Genomic DNA, 26,721 nt, shown 5'->3' with positions numbered 1-26,721 from the left:
TTTTTTTACAGTCTGTGGTTATATAAGGAACTTTGCGCAAATACTGATAATATAGCCTATAGTGTAAAATATAGATTCGAATCCATAATTGGTATTATAGATGAACCATTAACAACTGAATATTAGTAGTTGAAAAAGTGAAAGATACATCGATTTTCATAAACAATTTACAACGTATAACGCATAATTTATATTAAAAAATGAAATTAATAATGTATAAAGGATAATATATACATCTACATGTAGGCTATATACAAATTCAGTTACACACAAATGCAATATTTTACATTAGTTTATTTTTTGCTCTTTTTTGTCAAATGAGAAATGTTAAGACAGACATGGGCCTATAATGTGTTCCTCATGATGAACTACAGAGAAGCTCAAATGTTTAGAAAAATAGCACAACATTGAAATCAGTACTGTTAAAAAAACAGGTGATAGCTTGCACTGTACCTGTAAGATTTCAAGTAGAAATGCAAAGAGAGGCATCGCATGTGCCAGTTAAAATGCATATAAACCTAGTCATTAATACTGAACGATACGTTATGAATAAATAAGAACAAACATGTGAGGTCATTCCATACGAATGTGTAAAAATAAACACAAAATGTCACATAAAGCTATGACATGGATGAAGCGGTTTTCAGCAAATAGAAAACTATTGCATACACTCCAGAAACAGCACAAAATTGCACTTAATTTGTGGTCAAAAGAAGAAAAGAAAAAAGGGTAATTTAAAACTTATGTCTTAAATTTGAAATGGCACAAATGTTCTGAGGCAAAGTTTTCTGCTTGCTGAAATACAAACAAAACATTATCAAGGTTACACGTAGGAAAATGATGACTAACAATGTCAAGACAGCCATCATGACCGCCATCAGAAATCATTCTTCCTCAAAGGAATGTATGATTTTTACACACCTAATCTTTACAACCATTTAAAATCTCCTAAACAAGCAATCTGAGTTGACTTTCAAAAGGAGTGTTCAATTACTGTCCAAAATTAGATGTTCACATCTGTAGTGAGGCTGCCAGAAAAACCGAAGACTATGGCTCTTAGAATTGTTCATGAAAACAAAACCAATAAAAGGCACAGAAGGTTTTAGGAGAGGGTTATATAAAACAGATCATTAATGTCTTAAAACAATAATGTATCGCATTGTAAAATACAAAATGCTGACTTAATGCAGTATTTGGCAAAAAATGTAGAAAGTATTCCAATTTGGAATCAATTTGTTATTTTTTTGTTTTTCTTAAATTGAACATTTTTGTGACCCACTATGAAAATTGACTCCAAACTTTTCAGGAGCAAGTCAATTCGTTGTTCTTTTAGTGGAGTTATACTAAATGACTAGCAAGGTAATGTTCAGTTAGAATGTTTGACTATTGAACAGAACAAGGAACATATATAGGCCTATTTAGCATAATTGTCCTCCCTGGAATATGCTTAGAACCTGGCCGTTCAAATACTATAAACAAACAAATAGTTCTTATATTATTATTATTTTTTTCAGTTAAATACGTAAAATTTGCAAGAATAAAACAAAACAAAAATGTGCTAAGTATACTGAAATGTGCATCTCTTACATAATAACTAATGCACTAAAAGTGCACAGTTACATAAAAAAACAAAAAAACAAGCAGAAAAAAAAATACCACAGTAACACAATAATGATTACATAGTCCGGTCGGCTCTACATGTGAGCCTGTGTTTCCTTGCAGCCACATCCAGGGACAAATTTCTTGCTTCCAAAATTGAACCAGGCGCGTGTATTCTGGACGTATAGTGTAGAGTGAAGGAAGAGGGAAATAGCCATTTGCAGCCAGAGCTAATAAAATTACTGCAAAATTGAGAAACAAAACAATCATCAGAATGATCATATCATTAATGATCCGAATGTAACTTAAAAGGTTAGCTCACCCAAAAATGAAAATTCTGCCATTAATTACCCTCACCCTCATAATATTCCAAACCCGTTTGGAATGACATGAAGGTCAGTAATTAATGACAAAACTATATATATTTTTGAGTGTACTAACTTTTTAAATAATTAATATCCTAATAAGTCAGGTTCATATGGATGTAGACAAAGTGAGTGTTACCGTCAACAATGAGACCAGTTAGACCCATTAGTACACAGCAAAACAGAAGACTCGCTCTTCCTGATGCAATGGGCAGCAGGAAACAGAGGACTCACATGCAACAGACAACATGCAAACTAATAGAAAGTGTTGAGACTGAGAGCAGATCATGCATGCTACAGTGGTTCAGAGTCAAGACAACATGGACAATGTATGTTATGCTGACTGAATGTCTAGATGAAATAGTATGAACAACATTAGCAAAGAAATTAAACGACATCAAACATCTTAAATTCATCTTGGAGAATGTTAGTCTAAAAAAATGTAATTACCCCATGATTTACTCACCCTCAAATCATCCTAGGTGTATATGACATTCTTCTTTCAGACGAATACAGTGTTATATTACAGTTATATTAATAAATGTCCTGGCTCTTCCAAGCTTTATAATGGCAGTGAATGGCGGTTTCTGTTTTGAAGTCCATAAAAGTGCATATATCCATCATATAACTGCTCCACACGGCTCCAGGGGGTTAAAATAAAGGTATTCTGAAGCGAAGCGATGCGTTTGTGTAAGAAAAAGATCTATATTTAAACTTTACGAACGGTAATCTCTAATTTCTGCTAACTGTCATATGCGCATTCACAAGAGACTTGACGTTCCAGTGTACGATGGAGGACACTCCAGTGAGAATATGCTAGTTCTCGCGAGAAACAAGTTTTGTTTTGCTTCAGCGTATATCACCGGAACTACATTACGTCTGCGTCCTACAGTTTTTAACATAACTCCGATTGTATTCGTCTGACAGAAAAATGAAATATACAACCAGGATGAGGGGACTTGAGGGTGACTAAATCATGGGCTAATTTTTATGTTTTGGTGAACTATCCCTTTAATGCATTTTTTGTGTGCACACAAACACGGACATCATCTTTAAGAAATCTATACATTATCTTTACAAAAGACCTTTTTGTAATATTTTTAGCAAAAAAAATCTGCAGCATTATTTATGTCCTTTAGGGTTACAACCTGGATTGCAAAGCTCCCAACGGGCTCAGTAAGGTGCGTCTCTGTTGGGATTACACAGATTTATTCCCACTGAGAGAGATTAACAGACTAGCTTTGTGAAACTGGGTTTAACTCAATGACATCCAGTATTCTCAGTGCTGGTTGTGTTTGAGTAGAAACACTGGGGTTAGACGTTCAAACAGCAATGCCAAATTTAGATATGGACGTAGATTGTCTTCAACCGTTTCCTCCATTCTTGTTCCAACACAATATTAGCTTGTAAAAATAAACTGGAAATGGAACGAATGCCTTGCATTGTACATTAAAATGTGCTCTGGTCATATACGGCATAGTTTGCCAAAAATAGTAGGTACATACCAGCACTGATTGATAATAAAAGTTGCAAAAAAGGCTCAATTCAGTACCTAAATATTAGTGTTCACCTATTATGACATTTTTGGAAAACTCCAAGAACAATAATCATTTTTTTCAGTGAACTGGCAAGAGATCGTGATAACCCTATATATGTGATGGCATTGCCAACACATCTATTCTCTCCAGGTCAATCTACAGAACATAAGTCAACACATTAGAGCTGTAAGCACAAACATGTTAGTGTTGTTTTGTCCAAAGCACACATACAATAAAAGGAGTGTTAGTATGAGGATGCTGATGAGTGACAGTTACACACAGATGTTAATCAGATCCAGTGTCACACAGAATTTTATATTTCTCACTGCAGAAAACCGCAGGACTTCCAATGAGGCCGTGTGGTTGTGGTCGGTTCTTACAGGGAAGTCTAGGACTTACATGGGGGCTTGAAAAAGACAAGGGTCCTCTGCCCCGCCCAGGTGGAGCCTTCCCACGGCCGCCTGCCCCAGCGCCGGATCCTCTTCGGGATTGCTCGTGGTCAAACTCCAGATCCTCCAGTCGCTGAGTGAGGGCCAGTTTTTGCTGGATGGCCATACGCAGGAGGGAGTTCAGAGTCTTCTTCTCATCTTCTGCTGCAGCCAGCTGCCTCTGCATGTCGTCCAGTTGTGTGACATACTCGTCACACCTAAAGAAGAAAAAGTGTATGAGGGATAGAGCAAGAGAGATGAAATAAACCAGACTTAGACTTGAATAAAGGTCATGTTTACCCCTGGTATCAAGATGCGTTTTGGTCGGTCAAGTGGATGACTCTAAATACAGGTGTAAATGGGGTCATTTTTTTTAGCTTGTACACTTCCGACCACTTCCAGAAGTAGTCGAAAACACATAAGATCGGATTTCTTTCATAGTGTAAACGCTCATGAGGTCAAATGTGTTCAAACAGTCACAAAAGACCGTCTACTGACATGATGCGTAAACATTATGGGAAGCGAGCTGGCCAGAAGGATTTAAACTTTGTCGGCTGGAGACCCAAGTTTGGTTTGAAGACAACTAATAAAAAGATACCAAGTGTAGTGTTCTCTCACCCTTCCTTTATTCTAACACACACTCACAGCGTTAAGCGTGGTGTTGCGTCTATCAGAGCAGAAACGAAAGCTGCTGCTCTCTGTTTTTTCATTGTCTCCAGGCACATTCATATGTAAATTGCATAAGCTTATTTTGTCCATTAGATCGAAAGATTGGGGGGGGGGACCTCCCCTCCCCTCAAAGAAATCAGGACAGAAGTGGTTGAAAGTGAACAATAGAGACGGATAAAACACCAGGTGTAAACGGGTATGTGTCTCCCTCGTCTATTTGTGATCCGATCAACCAAAACACATCTTAATTCCAGGTGTAAAAGTAACCTTACTGTTTTCTGGACAGTAGCAGTGATAATGGTGGAGTTACTTGGTTAGGGTGAGCCAGACAGAGAAGGCTGGAAGAGAAACAACTTTCAGTTGTACCTGGTGGCGAACATTGCCCTGAGAGAGGAGAAAGTGGCAGCATCTTCTTTAAGAGCCTTCAGCTCGTTCCTCAGCTTCATCATGGTTTCTGTGACCATGGCCTTTTCAGTCTCATATTTGCTCTTCAAGTTTGCCAGGGCAACCTCGGCTGTCTAAAGAGAGACCACATCACAGTTCAGAGCTCTAAATATACTAAGAAGATCTAAGACAACAACAACAAGCTCAGTATTCTGGCATATAGATTCATGCCAAGCTAATATTTTTATTCTTACATGTTTGTTGGCCTTGAGCACAGTCCTCAGCGTAGCAATCTGTTCTCGCTTAGTGCTCAGCAGGGACTTGAGCTTCAAAATCTCCTCCATGCAAGCAGCTTGGTCTTTATCAGCCACCGCGGCTAACTCTAGAGAAGCAACTCTTTGCCTGGATAGTTCTGTGGTACGGTCCACTGCCTTCTGCAAGTGGCAGATCTGATCCCGAATTATTGCTACGAGGTTGTAGATGTCCATTGGTTCAGGACGTTCTGTCGCCCCAGAAGTTGAGCTGTCAACAGTAGTGGAGTTGGACCTGGGTGCCTGGGTTGTGCTGTCGCTGGTTTGAGTCAATGTAGACTGCCGATATTTAACTTCAGTCTTGTTTCCTTTACCCTCTTTGTAGAAATCAAGCATGACACGATTCGGGGTTTCATTGTTGCACATGCAGACATGGTGGTAGAGGTTTGCAAGCTCTTCACTAAAGGCAACAAGTTCATCCTGGGCAACGCTGAGACTGCCCTCTGTCTCGCCCGCGACTGCACTCACTTCCTTTAGCTCCTTTTCCAACCGAGTGACTTGATCACGGTCTGCACGACTGCTGCTCTCCAAATGAGACACCTGAACACTGAGGTCACGCACCTGCCCCTCCAGTCGTGTCCGTAGCTCCTCATGCTCAGCCTTCATCTAGAATCATACATAAATGTAGCCATACAATGTACAATCAACCCATTAATGAAACATGAATAATATTAAAAACTCAACTTTTCTTCGTCCCACTCACCTCATCATGCTCTGATTTTAGTCCCTTGAGCTCCTCCCTCAGTTCACCTGCCTCTGCTATGGCTACCTCATACTTGCAGCGAAGTATCTCTGGCCCATTGATATCCAGCTCATAATAGTCTACATCATTGTCCTCTCGACTGTCTCGCTCTCGCTCACTGTCCAGAGCCGACTGACGCTCCTTGCCTGCCTGCAGTCTCCTCATTGCACCCAAATCATCGCTAAGTCTTGTCATGGCTTCCTGCTGTTCGGCTAATGCTCCTCTAGCATGCTCTAACTGCTTCTGAGAGTCCTGTAAAGTGGTGAGAAGAGCTACCTTTTCTCGCTCCACCTGCGAAGTGAAATACAGGGGGGAAAATGCTTTTCAGCAGTTGGAAACAAGGTGACTCTTTCAATGACCAGTCAAAAGTTAAATCAATAGATTGGATTTGTAGCAGTATACACAAAGATGTCCATACCTGTAAGAGCTGTTGCTTGAGTTTCTGGATCTCAGAGATGTTCAGCTCGGTCAACAAGTCATCCACCAGACTTGGTGCTGGACGGAAGTTTTCGCCTCTCTTGGGTGAAGACAATCTGTTATCTTCATCGTTACCCTCACTGACTTTAGCAAATCCATTTTCTAATGTCAGAATGGCATCGTCGTTATTAGGTTCATCTGCACTCAATTTAAGCCCGTCCAATGAGCTGGCAAGGAGGGAGTCTCCCAGGGTCATGTGATGAGTCAATTCTTTTCGAAGCGCTGCTTTCTGCTCCCGCTCGGTCTTTACGGTTTCTAGAGCCTCCGTTAGCTGACGCTCGGCTATTTCGCGTAATCGAACAGCATCCTCTAGCTGGCTGTTTAGGTACTGTACTTCCTCTTCCAAACGCCGATTCTCATGCTTAAGTCCCTCAAACTCCACCTTTGGAAGAGGTCAGAGATATACAAAATTGTAACAAACTATGTGGAAGTAGTAGTCATCGTTCAGCAGACACTCTTATCCACAGTCCCTCAACAGTAATGTTGCATGTTTTGCTCCATGTGGGACTGGAACCATCAACCTTTCAATCATTAATCGTAAGCATTGGCTACTCAATACTACTAACCTGACCCTGTTTAAGGGTGGAGACTTGTTTCTGCAGGCTGATGTTCTCCTCCTCCAGTTCAGTGTAGTCTTGCAGCAGACGAGACTCTCGGATCTTATACTCTCGAATGTCATCACGCAGACGACTGCGCTGCAGCTCCACAATCTCATTATTCTTAAGATTGGAACAAATGTTCATGAAAAAAATCAATGAATCTATATGCACATATAAAGCATAACTGGGAGCACAAATCACTGGGTTTTATTTATGTGACGACAGATATAAGCTTACATAATTTAATATCAGTCTATTTAAAGGGTTAGTTCACCTCAAAATTCAATTTATGTCATTAATGACCAATGTCATTCCAGACCCGTAAGACCTCCGTTCATCTTCGGAACACAGTTTAAGATAAATTTTAGTCCCAGAGCATATGCAGTCAATGCACACTATGTGCATGTCCAGAAAGCTAATAAAAACATCATCAAAGTAGACCATATGTGACATCAGTTGGCTGATTAGAAACTTTTGAAGCGTCGAAAATACATTATGGTCCAAAAATAACAAAAACTACGACTTTATTCAGCATTGTCTTCTCTTCCGTGTTCCTCAAATAAAGATTCAAACGGTCATGAATCAGTGAATCGATCAATGTCACGTGTTTTCAGCAGTTTGGATCACATGCCAAACTGCTTAAATCACGTGACATTGGCGATCCGAATCATTGATCGATTCACTGATTCATGACCGTTTGAATCTTTATTTGAGGAACACGGAAGAGAAGACAATGCTGAATAAAGTCTTTTTGGACCAAAATGTATTTTCGATGCTTCAAGAGATTCTAATGAACTGATGTCACATATGGACTACTGTGATGATGTTTTTATTCCCTTTCTGGACATGGACAGTACAGGTGCATACACTTATACGCTCTCAGACTAAATATAAAATATCTTAAACTGTGTTCCGAAGATGAACGGAGGTCTTACGGGTGTGGAATAACATTAGGGTGAGTCATTAATGATATTAATTTCATTTTTAGGTGAACTAACCCTTTAACCATGAAACCTTTGCGGTTCAGTTCATCATGTGAACAGCATTTATAAATCTTTAAGGAGAAAATACTTAAACCCTCTACTGCACAAACCTCTCTCAGCTCGAGGTTGAGGGTGGCAAGACGTTCGTTCTCCGCCTGGGTGCTGGTGAGAGTGTTTTTTGTTTGTCGCAGGTCGGTCTGCAGGTCCTGCACTCTCTGCTCATAGTACGCCTCTTTAGATGCCGACTCTAGGATGAGGGACTCCTCCCTGCTCTCCCCATCTGCCGCCACCTTTTTATGGGTGGAGTGAACCTGGCCATATGCCTGTGTGAACATGATCAGGAAGAGATCGGAGTTAGAATTATAATGTCTATCATGGTCTTACGCTATGCTACAAACAAATGACTTGTTTTGTAGGGTGGAGGCTGGGATGAGGGAAAGGAGACTTCAAATGAATGGTTCAAATTAATCTTAATTGTCCTAAATGTAATCAATACAATGTTTGACTGTTGATGGAAGATTTATGTGTAGTTTATATTGGTTTACAGACATCTTCCTTATTTATCAGCTGGAATTCTTTAGCACACATCTTCAAATACGAGTGTGGTTCTCTCAGCTCTGCTTAACACACGTTACCATTTTTAAATCCGTTCTGCAGCTTTGACCCAAATCTTAGGGAAGCCAAATCTCAGGATTCCCACAGACAGTTTAGTTTGATGTTTGTTGGTCATTTTGTAAGACTCAAAGATGCATTTCCTGTAAAGTGATGATGTAACTGGCTAGAGACAAAACTAGTTGAATTCTATCCAAGAGCTCTTTTTATCAAACACTCCATCTCTTTTTCTCTCTCCTAAACCTGTGTGCCAGTCTGAATGATGTCATTGGCATGCTACAGCCTGAGTTGCCACACACACACGCACACACACACACACACACACACACACACACACACACACACACACACACACACACACACACACACACACACACACACGCACGCAACCATGGCACCACAAGCCATAAATGTTAACAGCGCCATTAGTGCTGGTGGACTGGACTTTTAGAAAAGAAACCCAAACTTTTCAACAATGTTACAACATGCATCACAGGAAAATCCTGCCAATTGATGAAAGTCGTGAACGTGGTGTCATTTGAGTCAAATTATGTTTTAATACTAGCATTCTGTGATGGATCTTTTCTAAATGGAATAAAATGGGCAGCTCTTTTGGCATAGCTAGCATGTTATGCATCATGAATACACACAATTAAAGTTTTATTCAGTAGTATTTTTCTCATTTTACATTGTTTAATACCAAGCATTATTAGGCACAAACTTGTTGCTTTGCAAATTATGCCACAATTTTAATTTTAATTTCTTTATTTAAAAAAAGAATTTTATTTTTACATAATATACATTGGCTTATAATTGGAGATCTGAATGTGTGACAAGAGAAAAACAAAACAAATTAAACATAAATGGCATCTGAGTTCAATAAAGTAGTACAAATAAATAAAGGCATAGAGAAAAGCAGATGCCAGTTTCAATTCAAATCAACCCATGGGAAATATATGTGACTGTAAATTCAAGAAACATCCATTAGCGACACTGTCCCATAATAATATCAGAATGTGTGTGAGTGAAGGAGACGTGGAAATGGTGTCAGCACTAAGTCCTCCTCCTGCCACAGCAGCTGCTGCTAAGATCTGGCAGCTCTCCACCTGTCACTCTGGGCTGCCAAGACATTTCTTTAGAAGTTTATTCTGATTCCAGAACAGAGATTCTGCGGATAAAGGCCATGCTTGCTTATTACAGACCTCTACTGTTTGCTTCTCTTTATTCCCAAACTATTGATATCGATCTATTTTTGTGATTTTATCCTTTTTTAAACAAAGACGACAAAATATTTCTGTATAGCATGAACTAATCCCTAGTATATCTGAGAATCTACTTAAAATTCTCAGTATTGCTCAGCTTAAACCCTACAAGAGGTCCATTTAGAGTGTACTCTATAACCAGTACCAAGAAAAGGCCACCATTAAATGTATCCATGTCAGTGCTCTAGTAAAATAAGGCTGGCATTGAGACTTAAGCAGCAAGATCAAGCTTTGATGTTAGGCTGCAAGACTTCTCACCTGCACAGACTTACAGTGAGCAAATCCCCAACACAGCTGTTCAGTTTGTAGTCCTACAACCTAGAAGAGAATTAGCATTCGAGCGCCTACTTTTCATCTTTGACTTTGACTCTGATGGCGAAACTGCAGCTCTTGTGGTGTGTTCCAAGTCTACAGTGGCCAGTATCTATCAAAAGTGATCCAAGGAAGGAACAGTGGTGAACTGGCGACAGGGTCACGGGTCATGGCCAAGGTTTATTGATGCACGTGGGGAGCGAAGGCCCCACCTCGCAACTTACAGGACTATATATATACATATCTGCTTAAATGTCTGCTGCTAACATCTTGGTGGCAGATATCACAGCACATCTTCAGGGGTCTAGTGGAGTCCATGCCTCGATGGGTCAGGGCTGTTTTGGCAGCAAAAAGGGGACCAACACAGAGGAGCAGACTTTAAATGATGTTAACCACAGATCTTATTTTATTTATAAATATAAACTGGTAATATAAAAGCCCATTTAAAATTACATTGGGAATCCATGGTGAAGTATCCTTCTGGGTTGGACTATAAATTGACATCATGACTGATCTTCTCTAACAACACAAACGCTTGTCAACGACAGCTGATTCAGAATCCAGACAAGCCTTGCTCTTTTCGAGAAAACGAATGTTGCCCCAAAAAAGCCTTATTTTCCCTTTAGAGTAGTTTGACAGAAGCTTGGTTTGCAGAGTATTACGTAATTTCAGTTGACTTTGATCTGACTCCTCTCAAGTAATCACTCAGATTTCAGAGATTGATATCACATGAAAATAGTTTTGACAATCTAAAAATAAAGTCTATTTAAGGTTTACACATCTTACATATCTGTCTTAAATGGCAAATGCATTAAATATAACAGATGAACAATCCATTAGTGCCTGGGCAGATTAAAGATATCTCCTACTTCCTAAAAGTTTCCATGAGCAAGTCTTCATTTTTCAAATATGTTTCTCAAATTACAGAAAAGAGGAAACTATGGGGAGGCGAAAGGAACTAGCTTCACATAGTCAAATAGAAGCATCTGATGCAAAGGTTTGTGTAGCTTTTATGTGCCGTTTAGCAATGTTTAACTAAAATAAGTGTGAATATAAGTCATCTGAAACGTGCTGCGACTTATATAATGCAAAAAAGTCAAGCATGCAAAATGTGAAAAGCACAGACATTTGGATGTGCTCAATTGAGAGAGGTACGTAAGCCCAAGTTTTTTTTTGTATAGCGCATTACCCAGTATTTTGGTTGTGTTTTTAAAAATACTTTGTATAATGAATGCCACGTCTATTCTGAATATAGTTAGGGTGGGGGGGTGGGGGGTCAGCGGAAGCAGTTTGTTTTCCCGGAGCAGCAACAGAGTTTTGCAAGTGTGTGTGTGTGTTAATTCCCCGGTCATAAGTCGAAACCGCAGGCGGTGAGTGAAACTGCATCAAATGTCTTGTCAATGTCAAATGTCAATGTTTTGTTGGCAATAGGTGCATATAATGTCTAAAATATAAAAGTTATGGCATGATGTATTGTGTGTGTCATAGGTGTGTGTGCTCGTGACTCTTTAGCTCCGCCCACTGCACGCCGGCATAAGTATTGCTGTTTACAGAAAGAATCAAGAATCGGTGATTTGTCACTCTTTTATAAATACGGTATGATCAAAGTCAAACTAAAGACTCTTCAGAGATAGGAAGGATGCAATACTACACTATAGGTACTCAAGATTAACATGAGATTGGCAGAAACTGTGTGTGTTAAGTACCCTTTAAATATAAAGGGTAAAGGATTTTTTGTGGAGTGAGGGAAACTAAAATGCATGTTAATAGTGTTTGTAAACATTGAATGAATGCAACTTGTCAGTGTTTTTTTTCTCTTAACAATGCAATTTTGACCTGATGCAACTTACTGTAGTCAGCTATGATTCATTTTCCGTAAAAAATAACGTAATACAGCAATAGACTGGCGCAGAAAACACTTGGAAGTCTCCGTCTACAACCAGCTGTACAGAAAATACTTACAAAACAGCAGAAATGTATACTTTGTAATTAGAATTTTTGTTCATCTAAAAGTAATAACTTGGCAAATGCAAAGACTAGGAAGTGTTACAAGCTGATGGATTCGAACCTATGTCATAGTCCTTAACACTACATCTCTATGTGTTTCTGTACACACATTATCACTAGCCCTTATCACCAGGTTAAAAAGTGCCTTACGCTCTAGATTCTAGAACTCCACATCATCAAATCAGATAAAGCTTTAAGTGCAAATCCTGATCAAAAGGAACATTCCATCTAGAAAACTGCTGTTTTTCCATCGCTAGGCTTAAGAAACCTCAAATATTTACTATTCTGCTTCTTTAAATAGTCACAAACCCTATAAACCACAGCAGCCTGCAGATAGGCTGTATCAACTCTATGGTGAGAGAGTCCCACCCCTGCACAGCTGTGGACCCACCACACCGATGGAGACTCTAGTCTGATCCCCCCTTGTTGATTGAACGAGACTAAAATGTTACCCTTCTTTCACACTTTAAACCCTTTCTGCTGGACTGCACAGCTGACAAAGTATTTCATACTGGTTAGGACACAACCTGAACAGAAATCTGAGCAGTTGTGGAAATACTACTGCCACTATTTATTTGACAAGCCTAGAAAATGCCCACCAAAATCAACATTACACTTTCTTTTTACTTTCAGAAATAGAGATGAGTAGCCGAAAACTCGCCGTCCCTTTAAATTAGTCCAAATTAGGTGCATAGAGAAAATAATCCTAATAGTGAAACACTTAGAAATAGAGATGAACAATATATTTGTGATGTTATAGGTATTTGTTTCAGTGATTATTAAGGCCCCGATATACTACGAAATTGAAGAACTGGTGTGATGTCATTTCGAACAAAATCAGGCCAAAACTATTCATTTTGGGAGTTCGAAACTGCTTACCAATGCAAACTTTCTGGAAAAGTTCATTCTGGCTGGTAAACACATTCGAAACACTATTGGTCCTTGGCTATTACGTAATAGGTAGGGGTGTTCTGAGGCTCCGCCTTCTTTGACGTGGAAATCTTCTTTGGTTAAAATCTTCTGTTCAGTCCCTCGAGTTTGGACGCAAATATGGAAGTAGTGTCCGTGATGTCACTTATACTTGTCATGAAGGGCAAAATTAGCTATATAGACCAAAACCACAATTTGTACCAGGCTGTAAACATGGGCATTGTAAAGTTGGGCATTTTAACATGGGGCTCAATGACATTCTGCTCCCTTCTGGAGCCTCTCCCTAGTGGCCAGTCGTGGAACAGCAGTTTAAGACACTTTCGTATTAGCTTCAGGAGAAACTGGGGGAGGTTGCCACTCGGTAAAAACATGAACACAATGGAGACCTGCTTTATAGTAGAAAAATGAAGTTGCAATTGAAAAGATACAGACACTGATTTTTTGTTTTTTGTTTTATACTGTTAAGCTTGCTTTTAAGGAATCTATTGTATAAAGTGCTATATAAATAAACGTGATGTGACCTTACTGAAGTGCCAAATAGCAAAACTTCCATACCGCTATGATCAGATGCTTTCTTAACCATTGTTTTCTTTGCCTTTATTTTGTTATTGAGAGAAAAGCACACAACAACTTTTTCAAACTTCTGTTACGCCAAAGTGAAGAACAAAAAAGAACTTTGCATTAAACTGAACATAAGTGACAGTAAATTAATTCATGTTACAAAATGTATATTTTAAATAAATTTTGTTCTTTTGAACTTTATATTCAAGTATCCTAAAAAAAACATCTACAAAAATAGTATTAAAATGTCTGTCAACATTGATGATAATATGAAGAAGAAATGTTTCTTTGAGCAGCAAATCATCATAGAATGATTTCTGAAGGATCATGTGACACTGTGAAGACAGGAGTAATGATGCTGAAAATTCAGCTTTCATCACAAGAATATTACATTTTTCCAATATATTCAAATAGAAAATGTATTTGAAATATAACTTTTTTATTCTATTTTTAATCAAATAAATATTAGTCTTGGCGAGTATGAGATCCTTAAAAAAAAAACGTACCGATCCCAAAAATTGGAACTGTAGTGTACACTCACCTAAAGAATTATTAGAAACGCCTGTTCAATTTTTCAATAGTGCAATTATCTAATCAAACAATCACATGACAGTTGTTTCAGTGCATTTAGGGGTGTGGTCCTGGTCAAGCCAATCTCCTGAACTCCAAACTGAATGTCAGAATGGGAAAGAAAGGTGATTTAAGCAATTGTGAGCGTGGCAAGGTTGTTGGTGCCAGACAGGCCGGTCTGAGTATTTCACAATCTGCTCAGTTACTGGGATTTCACACACAACCATTTCTAGGGTTTACAAAGAATGGTGTGAAAAGGGAAAAACATCCAGTATGCGGCAGTCCTGTGGACGGAAATGCCTTGTTGATGCTAGAGGTCAAAGGAGAATGGGCCGACTGATTCAAGCTGATAGAAGAGCAACTTTGACTGAAATAACCACTCGTTACAACCGAGGTATGCAGCAAAGCATTTGTGAAGCCACAACACACACAACCTTGAGGCGGATGGGCTACAACAGCACAAGACCCCACCGGATACCACTCATCTCCACTACAAATAGGAAAAAGAGGCTACAATTTGCACAAGCTCACCAAAATTGGACAGTTGAAGACTGGAAAAATTTTACCTGGTCTGATGAGTCTCGATTTCTGTTGAGACATTCAGATGGCAGAGTCAGAATTTGGTGTAAACAGAATGAGAACATGGATCCATCATGCCTTGTTACCACTGTGCAGGCTGGTGGTGGTGGTGTAATGGTGTGGGGGATGTTTTCTTGGCACACTTTAGGCTCCTTAGTGCCAACTGGGCATCGTTTAAATGCCACGGCCTACCTGAGCATTGTTTCTGAACATGTCCATCCCTTTATGACCACCATGTACCCATCCTCTGATGGCTACTTCCAGCAGGATAATGCACCATGTCACAAAGCTCAAATCATTTCAAATTGTTTTCTTGAACATGGCAATGAGTTCACTGTACTAAAATGGCCCTCACAGTCACCAGATCTCAACCCAATAGAGCATCTTTGGGATGTGGTGGAACGGGAGCTTCGTGCCCTGGATGTGCGTCCCACAAATCTCCATCAACTGCAAGATGCTATCCTATCAATATGGGCCAACATTTCTAAAGAATGCTTTCAGCATCTTGTTGAATCAATGCCACATAGAATTAAGGCAGTTCTGAAAGCAAAAGGGGTCAAACACAGTATTAGTATGGGGTTCCTTATAATCCTTTAGGTGAGTGTATGTACACTACTAGACTAAAGCTATTAATAATGAAAAAGCTGGTGAAAAGGTTTTTATTGGCTAAAAAATCAAAATATCTGCTTCCCTGCCAGCTGTCTTTGTTCATACTGACTTAACCTAGAAACAGTTCTTATTGTAATCTTGCATAATGTGCTAATCATAATAAGATGGTAATCTTGGCAAGAATTCGTCTTGTGCTGTCCCTTCCCCTTTGTACAGATAAAACACATATGCATACGTATTCAAACACACTTGCCTATGGGCTGAACAAGTAATGCTTGCGTATATGCTGTCGCCGCTTTTACGGATGCGCCTTTTTTGGGTTTTGCGTGTGGATAATGATGGTATAGCTTCAAAACTATTTCATGGTTTGCGTTCTCGGGCTGTTGCCGTGCGGATGGGGTCCGGAATGCATTGGGGGGTTTCTGCTTTACTTGAGGATGGTGTTGTTTAAAGGAACATGCCAACTTTATGGGACTTTAGCTTATTAACCGTATCCCCCAGAGTTAGAAACGTCCACTCTCATCTATGTGCGTGCCATAACTCTGTCTGACACACACCGCTAGCCTAGCTTAGCACAAAGACTGGAGGTAAATGACTCCATCTAGCCTACTGAGCAATAAGTGACAAAATAACGCCTATTTACATGTTGTGATGTGTATAGTTACATTGTACACTGTAAAAAAATAAGTCACCTGGTTGCCGTAAAATTTTGAGTTCATTGAAATTAAAAATTTGAGTTAATACAATGAACATTTTTGAGAATCGACAACCTTTATTTAAATATTATTAAAAGATTTTGTAAGCACATTGGGTCATTGTGTGTTGTATTTGTGATGATGCAGTGAAACATGCAAAATTGGGCTATTTTCATGGTTTATCAATTTTTTTGCGGTTGAGATACAATACTATTTTGAGTTTTCCAAGAATGTTTTAAGTTTAAAACTTTACATTTGTGAGTTTGGTTATAGACTGTGGTTGTCACACCTGTAAATTACAGAACTGTGTGTGAATGTAACCATATTAAGGACTAAAATCCAGTACTGACAACCGTATTCTGCTGCTGTGTGAATGTGGCCAAAGATAGGTGTAGCGATCAAGGCTCAGACATGCTGGATCAGACGGAGGGTGAGGTGAAAAGAGGAGACAAGTTAATCCCATTCAAGTATATCAGATCTGAGCTCTCACCTGTCTGAATTACAACACACACACATTAACTCATTCTCAAAACACTCACTAAGTCATGTCAAGTCACCTTCATTTATATAGTGCTTTTCACAACACAGATAGCTTTATAGTGATAATGGGAAATTGTTTTTTATTTATTTTTAGAAGAAAAGCTAATGTAAGTTTTGATCGATTTATTTCTGTTGTAAAAAAACGGATTAGTTATTTAATTTGGCGCCACTTAAATGGAACATGCTGACTTTTTGGGACTTAAGCCTATTCACTGTATTCCCCATTCTCATCTCCATGCGTGCCATAACTCTGTCTGACGTACCCACCGCTAGCCTAGCTTAGCACAAAAACTTGAGATAAAATCTCCATCTAGCCTACTGCTCAATAAGTGACAAAATACCACCAGCATTTTCCTATTTACAAGTGCATGCTCATATCGCATTCCTGCGTAATAATCCCTGATCATTTTAATATAACCTGAGGATTTTTATTACGCGCTGCATAATATCAATGCGCCGCTGCACCAATGGTACAGCAGCAAAGTTCCCTGATTATTACACAGGAATGAGAGTATAGTTCCTAGCCACATCGGTCTAGAAAATCACAGTTTTTCATTTTCAGTCGGTCTTAGTACACTGTAAAAAATGTATGTTACGTTATGACAACATGTGTTTTTACATTGTTTTAACTTATTAAAATAAGTAATTTTAAACTTTTTTTATTAGTTATACAAGATGCAACTCATGTTTTAAAGTCAGTTTAACATAATCTAAGTATAAATAATTAAAACATCCAAGTCGATTGTACTTAGGGGGGGGGGGGGGGGGGGGGCACTCAGTTTCAGTCAATCTCATGTCAATCTTGAGTACCTATAGAGTAGTATTGCATCCTTCATATCTCCGAAAAGTCTTTAGTTTTATTATATTTATAAAAGAAATATGGGCTGTACCGAGTCTTTCCGGAAAAAAACGAGCGCCTGGAGGCATATCGTGTGGGCCGAGCTAAAGAATGACAAGCGCGCAAAGCGGTGACGTCCTCAAGCGTGGAGAAACTCATGGCTATCTCAGCTAATAGATATATGATCCAGAATCAGATTCAGAGGCTGAAATAAATTGAACAGGAGAAACAGTAACAGCAGGACGTCCGTCTCTGTGGTATGTACTGTATTTAGTGGCCTGTTTGTGTTTACTCGCAGTTTATGAGGACATGATTCGGTTTATGGACTATTGTATGGGACTAAATCTTAGCAGTAGCAAGCAAAACGGTTTTGCACGTCAGACTAGTGTAACGTTGTACATAGAACAGCAATGGAGTAACCGTTAGCGCATTTGAATGACGAAGCACGCGATCGTGTCGTTTACTGATGTTTACTCACGCGACGGTAGCCAATAGCACAGACATTTGAAGCAGTTTTACTCACCGGCTGCTTCCAAAGCAGGACCGAACCTTTATCGCTGGGACCGCTCCGTCAAAAACACACTTCTTTGGTATGATTTGGTGAAGTCCTGTGACTGCCTTCCCGGAATGCTGTGCTGAAGCGTTGAAGTCGCTTGATGTAACCCATAGGAATAAAGTGGAGCGCGGCGCCTCATAAGTGTTCAGGGACGACTGGATCTGCAGCTGAGCGAGTGTTTATGGGCGTGCATTTCCTCTCTCGCTCTAGTCACGTGTGCGCGCACCCTACCGGGAGAAGAGCCCGTACGGCCCATACAAGGACCTTACGCTCTATTAACGTCAAGACGACCCACTCAGAAAAAACTCTCCGAAACTTGTGAGAAACCGGAGTATTTTTGACACAGAAATACTCCATCAAACGTCCAACATTAGTTTTTGAAACTTTGTCTATGTTTAGGATGGGAATCCAAGTCTTTAACAGTGTAAAAAGCTCAGTATGCATGAAACAGCATTTCACCCCCCCCCCCCCCCCCCCAAAAAAAATATTCAGGCTGTGACTTTTTTTTTGTTTTTTTTTTACATTCTACGTGAAAACGGGGTCTAAAATGTTTTAAGCTTGTCCCTTTCCGACCACTTCCAGAGGTAGTTGAATACACATTTGACCGGATTGCTTTCATAGTGTTGACGCTCATGTGGTCAAATCAAGTAGTTAACTCTATTTAGTCCACTTGTGATCCGATCGACCAAAGCACATCTTAATACCAGGTGTCTGTCAACATGACCATGGTTTAACAGTATCAGTATTTATCAGTATTTCACTGGTCTGAGATCACTCAGCATTTAATACAAGACAAGTGCATTTAAAAATAAGTGAAGGGAAAAATAAATACTCTTTTAATTATAAAAATGCAAATGTTAACCTAAAACCTGCATGTTGAACAGAGAAAACATTTTCATAGATACAATTTATAACAATTTTATGCACTTAAAATTACAAAATGTACTGTAAATTTACTGACAATGTATAATTTGCATTGCTTTTGTTAATAAAATGACTCATGCAAGATAATCTGACAAGACAACTAATCTGATTGCATGCACTGACCTACTGAAGTATTTTAGTAGCTTGGAATGATACGCGAAAGCATTTATGAACAAAAAGAGTTTAATAGCTTCCAGGTGAAGCCCCTCGATGACACCCCTAGTGTGAGTTCTGTCTAGGCAGCGGACATGAGTCAAGCCTATGGTGCTTTTTTTAGCCTGATTTCTTCTCAGATCTTCTTACTACATGACGAGGACTGAGTCCTTTACTTAGAGCTGTGCAGAAAAGATTACAGAAGAAGGAAGTATACACAGAACTGAGACGAGCTCTAAATAAACGATAATTCTAACAATCAGGATTAATGTCTGAGCTTTGCTGCATGTTTGTGTTGTTGACAGGAAGTTGTAGGGGAAAAGGAGAGGGAGACTGGAGACAGAGAGAGTTGTGCATACAAAAGCTGAACTGAAAATAAAGAAACATAAGTCTATTCAGGTCAAAAACAATTCATATACAAACTACAGCCCATAGGTTTCGGTCACTTAAAAAAAAAAACTGACGGTCTCACATCAACATCTCACTTCTTATCATCGTTTCATTATCGGTCTCTGATTAACATCACATGACTAATCTATTTACACTAGTTTATTTACTAGATTTAAATAAATAATGTATAAAATAAATAAAGTATTTAGTGATTTTACAAATATTCATGAGCCTAATATACGGCTTTTTCATTGATAACAGGCAGGATATCCTCTGGGCTTTTTTTAGGTTACAGTGATGAAAATAAAAAAGGATTGCTTCAAATTCTAAAACAAATGTAATCTTATTAAAAATATAGCCCTTAATGTATAGCAACAATTTTTTTGATATAAATCACTTGTGGTGCCATTAACATTTCTGACATTTCTTGAGGTCTACCAATAAGTTTATCATTATTATTATCAACTTATGCCAATAATACAAGCTATCTTGCTGATATAATGCGCTGAAGTTATAAATGAGGTAAAAAAAAAATACTGCCAGTACCAATGTTGATTTTTTTTCTAATAAAAACTAATATTTAACTAAATATGTTTCCTTTCCGACACAATTATAAACAACCTAATCACTGACTATTCCACAAAAACATCATACACATTATATACATTAAGAAAATGAACAACAATGAATTTTTACCAAATTAATTTATAAAAGCACACCTACAAATTGTCCATCTAGTCACTCAATTCATTTAAAACCTGCATGCACAATCATTTTAATACAGTTTGATGTGGAGTTTACACATTTGACTGCTGATGTCATTTGTATAATCTATTCTAACCTATATCAATTCAAAATGTTAATTTTGCGGTCATTTTTAAACGAACTATAATTTCTGACGACAAGTGTCATTTATACATTAAACTTCATTTAAAGGGACAGGGTAAATTTATCTCAAATTGAATTATAAAATTCTGATTTAAAATAGAGGCAACTGCCCATAAATAATGAAAATAACACTTATTTTACATAATACACACAAAAACAAATCAGTAAATGATGTCTACATCTTCACCAAGGCTATTATATCGATCATCTTTTGATAGCGATATTTATCGATATTTCTTAGCCTACTGCACACGCCCTATTATTTATGGCACTTTGTTTATATATCTTGTGAAGTAGCCTACACTTTTAGAACAATGAATGGACATAAATGAGTGGACAATATAACAATGGGTGGAGACCATAGACTGATACACTTTCCTTTTGTGCGCCACCGCGCGCAACAAACCGTTACTTTTAAATAAAAAATAAAGTATCAACATTTTAATCGGTTGTTTTACAAATTAATTTCACCTCTTTGAGCTGATCCAGCTCTTGTCTGACGGTCTCATATTCGCTCTCCAGATCTTCAAAGCGTTGTTTCAGCTGCTGGTTTTCCTCCAGCACCACGAGCCCGTACTCCGCCGCCTGGATCTTCTCGCGGCTCGTCTCGCTCAGTTCCCGCGTCAGGCGCTCGATCTCCGCGCGGAGCCAGTTGGGCCCGGCCTCCGTGACCAGCTGCGCCTCGGGACACCCGTCCTCATCCCCGGACATGTTTGCCTTCACCCGGCACAGTCTAATACAGGCGATAACGGACCGAGCCCGTTAATTCCTCATTCTCAACCATGAAGTTGACCCCCAATCTGAGGTGCATGAAGTTTATTAGATCCACTATTCTTCAAGTAGCGTTTAAAATACAATCTTATACACTTATTCCCCATGTTTCAATGTATAACTCCATGATTTCCTCTGGTTCTGATGTCATTCCTGAGATTAGGAGGGGAACTCAGTTTGCTGTGAGATCATCCAGCAGGAATACGAAGTGATTTTGTCACTGTGGTCTCATGGGTAATGTAGTTCCATTCACCCATGCACGAGCCGTACTGGGGCAGCTGTTTGACTACAACACCCACAACGCTTCGTGTTCTGTACACGAAGGCAACGAGCAGATGGTTCACTGACTGAATGCCAAACTCAACCCAAAATGTTGCTCAATGCTTCCATCTGCTGATGGGAATATTTTTGGTTGTGTGTAGCATATGTCTAGTATTTCTTGAGTATTTCCGCCACCCAAAACAATTTAATGTTGACATTTTTTACTGACAATTACGAGGTATATAAACTCATAACCTTAGCCTATGTCTCGTAATCCTAACTTTTCCCCCTCAGAATTGATAGACATAAACTTGCAATTTATAAAGACTTTTTTCTCAGAATTGTGAGTTTATATTACACAATTCTGACTTTATAACTGACAATTGTGAGTTTATTTTACACAATTCTGAGGGGAAAAGAGAAAACTCTTTTTAAGAGATAAAAATGTGCAATTTTTTTCTGTGGCGGAAACAATCTTCCATAAAAGCGAGTTAAGTTTTTACCAGGGACCTCTTTCCTTAAATATAAATACAGATATTTATAATGATCTATGTGTACTTTGTGAGAAAAAAAGTCCTTAAAATCAGAAAAAAGTGATACTAAACAAAACGCATTGTTTCTTAAATTAAAATAAATTAAATTATTTTACGAATTAGAAAATTATCTAGAAATGTTTGACAGTTTTTTTTTCTTTAGTTGGGCCTATGTTAAAAAGATAGGTAATGTTTAATTAATTTGTTTAAATATATATTTTTAATTCATCTTAATATCATGCTTTCCCGAAGGTTTGAATATGCTCAGCCCCTGAAATGGCTACTGTTATTGTCTGTCATTGTGTTTTTAGATTATACCTCATGTATTCAGTTTTTCTTTCATGTTGCCACAACAATTGCATGTGACAGAACAGAAAGCATTATGACAAAAGGATATACAAACCTCAAAACTGGTTTTGCCCATCAAATTGAAAGTGAAAATACTTCATATTCATGCCAAGTCATAGTCCCTGCTATAAAATCACACTTGAAACGATGAGTAAAAGCAGAATTAATAAATTATTCTTAGGTGAACTATCATCGTAATGGTAAGCTCCTGTTTTGTTCTTTCTTACTATATAGGCCTATAAGAAAGAATAATTCAATAGACTCAGTTTGTACAATTATGTCTTTAGGGTGCTTTGGACGTTTACAACCACTGTAAGTTTGCAAGATCAGACCTATTTTAAATCCAAATTAAAGTTGTATAATTATTTATTATTGTTATTGACTTTCCCTGCAGATAAATATTTCCATTTTTTCTCTATCTGCTTTGGTCTGGGCTGTGGACTATTCCTGTACAGGCCATTCTACTGTAAGAAGTATTTTTGTCTTGTTTTGTCTTCAGTGAAGTATATAGTTTACTTAAACTATTATTTGCAATTCTTTTGTTTCCAGCATTAAAGGCCCATTCACACCATGAAGGACATATAGCCTAAGATAACCATATTTTAATAACACAATTAATAACGGTAACACTTTAGAACAATGGTCATTAGTTAACATTAGTTATAAGTTAATATGAACCGATGTATGAACTGAGTATGAACTGATGAACTGCACTTATAAGGCATTTATTTATCTTTGTTAATGTTAATTTCAACATTTACTAATGCATTATTTAAATCTTGTTAACAAGTTAATGTTAACTAACATGAACAAACCACGAACAGCTTTATTTTAAATTAACTAATGTTAACAAAGATTAGGTGAATTCAGGTTGATTGGGACACTTGAAAAATGTGTCCCAACAACCCTGAATTTACCCTAATACATAAACATATACTGCTCATGGTTAGTTCATGGAAGTTAATGGGCCTACATTAACTAATGTTAAATAATTACCATTGTTCTAAAGTGTTAGCCAAATAAATGATATAGGGCCTAACCGAATCCCGTTATAATAAGATAGCTTCACTAACGAACTAGTTCCGCGTCTTCAGTTCCGTTCTGTCATCTGCCCCTTTAAATGCTCAAGCTCTTTAAGCGAAAATTATTCTGATTGGCTGTCACTGTTTTCAATCGTTCATCAGCTGGGAAATGTAGTTCTGAAAATGATTCCAACGATAACATTTCTCTCTGTGCTATTCTTTTATGTCAAGAAAGATTTTTAGAACTATATCTTTATCGTTATTGTTATTTGCTGAATTCGGAACCGTGTACTAGTCTCCTACTACTTTATCTTTGGCAGAAATGTTAAAAAAGTGAAAGTGTCTATAAAAGTGAAAGGGGCCTTATACGTGCATATTTATTTTATCCGCAAAGTGTTACACATGAAGAAAACACACTTTCAAATGGTTTGTTTGAACTGTTTATAATGACAGAAGAAGTGTTTGGTTTTTTTAAGTGCTTCGATATACTTGATCAATCAACATGTAGGACTATTGAGTCAATAATTGATCAAAATTTTAATCTTTTTCAGCCATTGTGGTGCCGTCAGTTCTTGGTGTGTTCTTCACAGTGGTGTTTGAATGTGTGGGTGTAACCATTGGTAAGATGTATTATTAAAACTTATAAATGAATCAGAGTGGAAAGTATAAAGATGTCAAAGGTGTATAATGTAGGCCTAAATAAAAAAACATTGAGGCCATTAAAGCCATTAAAATAACATTTACCTATGTTGAACATTTGATTTAACTTTTTTTACAGGTTTGCCAAAACATACCAAAAGATGCAAAGGTCCACCTTACCACTGGAAAGGTAATTTTAATGAGATCAGACAAAGTCAGGCCATTTGATAAATATAAAAACTGTATTCTTTTCTACAGATGTCATCTGGGGTTATTGTATGGCTCTCTTTGTGACCATTCTCCATCTAAGGTCTTATCATGGTATGTTAACCGCACATCTTCCTAACAGAGACATTACAAGGTTTCTTTGTAGTGCCCACACTGCATTTCTTCAAAGCACATCTTCTAAATGGTGCCCCTTATAAATATGGTAATTTACAATAATGCAATAATCTATAAATGCTTAATTTTTTTCAGTTTATACTCTGTCTTGTGGCTCAGGCCTCGCTGTGTTTGCTTTAAGAGGAGCAATACGCAAATATAATGCTCTATGGTGAGAACTTTTTCTTAATTATGTATTAGACCTTTCATATGAATTATACAGGGATTCATCATGTGTGCCATTAAAATAGCTTTTTTTAAGTTCACCTTAGACAGATTTTGATTTGTTCCTGCTTTTTAAACAGGAAGAGATGGCATTAATATGACTGAAATTAAATTAGTGTTCACTAAAGGTAAGAAAGGAAAAAAATAAAACTTTCTCCTTTATTTGATTTAATTTTATTATCATTAATACATGTGTTTTTATACCAGAAATATGATTATTGTCTATGTCTGTTGCAGGTGTACATTTGTGCATTCATCTACGTTTTGTACTGATTACAATATCTGCCTCCAAAACAATGTTTTATATTGATTTATTATTTATGGTACCTTTTACATTTTGCTTTATGTTTGTTTTTAAAGGTACAATATGCAACTCTTGTCCCTCTAACCTAGTGGTTAAAAACAAAACTGCATGTATTTTGCGGAAGATTATTGTTTTGTTTGTGTTTCAGCTCAGTCACTGTGCGGATGAATATAATCCTTCAGAATATTATTTACAATGAACTCCTTCCTCTCCTGTTGAGTAATAAAAACGTCCATCTCTGCCTCGCTTTTACAACATTTGAAATCTCTCGGTTTTCACTATCTCCGAAAAGGCAAGCCAATGTTGATTCTTGTTCTTTTACAAGCTCTGTCACATTGTTTTTGTCAGCAGACTTTTCTCTGTTGTGCGTATTTTCTTTATTTTTTTTATTTTTACGGGTGATTTTGAGATTTAACATTCTCCATGTCAACCTTTCTCATTCTTTTCAACAACTAACCTACTACTCCCACACCATAAACGCTTCAAATTAGCCAGAGCAACTTTTCTCTGTTTATGGATATGATGAGACTTGATTTCCTGGTCTAAAATATAAAAACACTTATAATATGTTTAGTGAATCAGGGTAAGACAAAATACATTTAGAAGAAGAACTGATAATGTATTGATTAATTTTGATCTAAAAGTTACATACTGTACTTTTTAAGCAGTTTGCTCCTGCTGGTAGATGGTGGAAATTGCAGCATTTTTTAAAATGTCTTATTAAATAGCCTACAATACAGTACATTCTACATAAATTATGTACAATATGCCTTTTTACTTTATATAAAAGTATATTTATTGTTTTCTGAATATCTATTAAATGGACAATAATAAGCCTACTGTCACAATTCACCAGTTGGAGCGCTGTGATCAATACCCACTCCAACCCGGAAAGTCATCCTATCATATACATCACCCATAATCCTTTGCCTGGACTCATTAGCACTCACTGTTTACACCTGTGTCTCATCACCTCATTACCTCTGCCTATATCATGTTCACTCTGGCATTCATTGCGAAGTCTTGTTTAGTGTCACAACTGCATTTGAGCGGTTTCCCTGTTTCTTGGTTCGTTGGATTTCTTGCCTGTTTCCCGGATTACCCGTTTGCCTGCCAGAGCAGAGCTCAGAGCAGTTCATTACACCTTTACTCTACATAAATGTTGTGTTGTGTACATAATATAAAAGTTTAGTTTTTATAGCAAGCAATCCATTCTTCTCAATTGTTTGAATATACAGCAGGTTTCCATTGGCATAATTTACCCCAAAGAGCGTGACAAGTTGACAACATGTCCCAAGAGGCTTATGTGTTCTTAAAGCCCCCTTGTGGTGAAAATCAAGTATTTAATAGTGTTTGAGACTTAAAGATAAACCATGTGCAAATTCATAAATCAACACCATTGCTGAGCATTTTCTCTTTAAAGCTGCAGTTAACTAAAGACTTAACACGGTTTGAAATCACTGGTTTTTCTGACATCACAAACTAGTAGGCGGAGTATAAAGATTAGCCAGCTTACCCCGGTGTATTTTTCTGTTGATATGAAAAATTGTGTACATTTAGCAATATACCAGGAAAATTATATATTTATGATGGATATTATGATGAACTATGAGTTGTTCAAAGCGTTTCTAAGGAAGCTGTTTTTTAGAAGGCAGACTGGGATGGCGAATGGGAACATGGTTTATGTTAGCAACACATTATTAGCTGTTTGATAAA

General features: G+C 37.8%; 1 protein-coding gene across 2 annotated transcripts; it reads right to left on the bottom strand.

Moving 5' to 3' along the window:
* Positions 1-277: 277 nt before the first annotated feature.
* Positions 278-21,488, bottom strand: bicd2 (bicaudal D homolog 2 (Drosophila)). Of its 2 annotated transcripts, XM_067432146.1 has the most exons (9): positions 20,993-21,487; positions 8,206-8,418; positions 7,080-7,232; positions 6,455-6,895; positions 5,998-6,327; positions 5,238-5,900; positions 4,966-5,117; positions 3,902-4,148; positions 278-1,841 (listed from the first exon to the last, which is right to left on the bottom strand). In XM_067432146.1, exons 1-9 carry the CDS (start codon positions 21,230-21,232, stop codon positions 1,839-1,841), a joined length of 2,442 nt encoding a protein of 813 aa, XP_067288247.1. In that variant the 5' UTR covers positions 21,233-21,487; the 3' UTR covers positions 278-1,838. The 2 variants fall into 2 exon arrangements, with proteins under 2 accessions (XP_067288247.1, XP_067288246.1); XM_067432145.1 differs by lacking the exon at positions 278-1,841 and having other exon boundaries at positions 1,856-4,148; positions 20,993-21,488.
* Between the last annotated feature and the right edge of the window lie 5,233 nt (positions 21,489-26,721).

This window comes from Pseudorasbora parva, chromosome 22, assembly GCF_024679245.1.
Source record: "Pseudorasbora parva isolate DD20220531a chromosome 22, ASM2467924v1, whole genome shotgun sequence".
NCBI lineage: Eukaryota > Metazoa > Chordata > Actinopteri > Cypriniformes > Gobionidae > Pseudorasbora > Pseudorasbora parva.
This window is presented reverse-complemented; position numbering and strand designations above follow the sequence as displayed.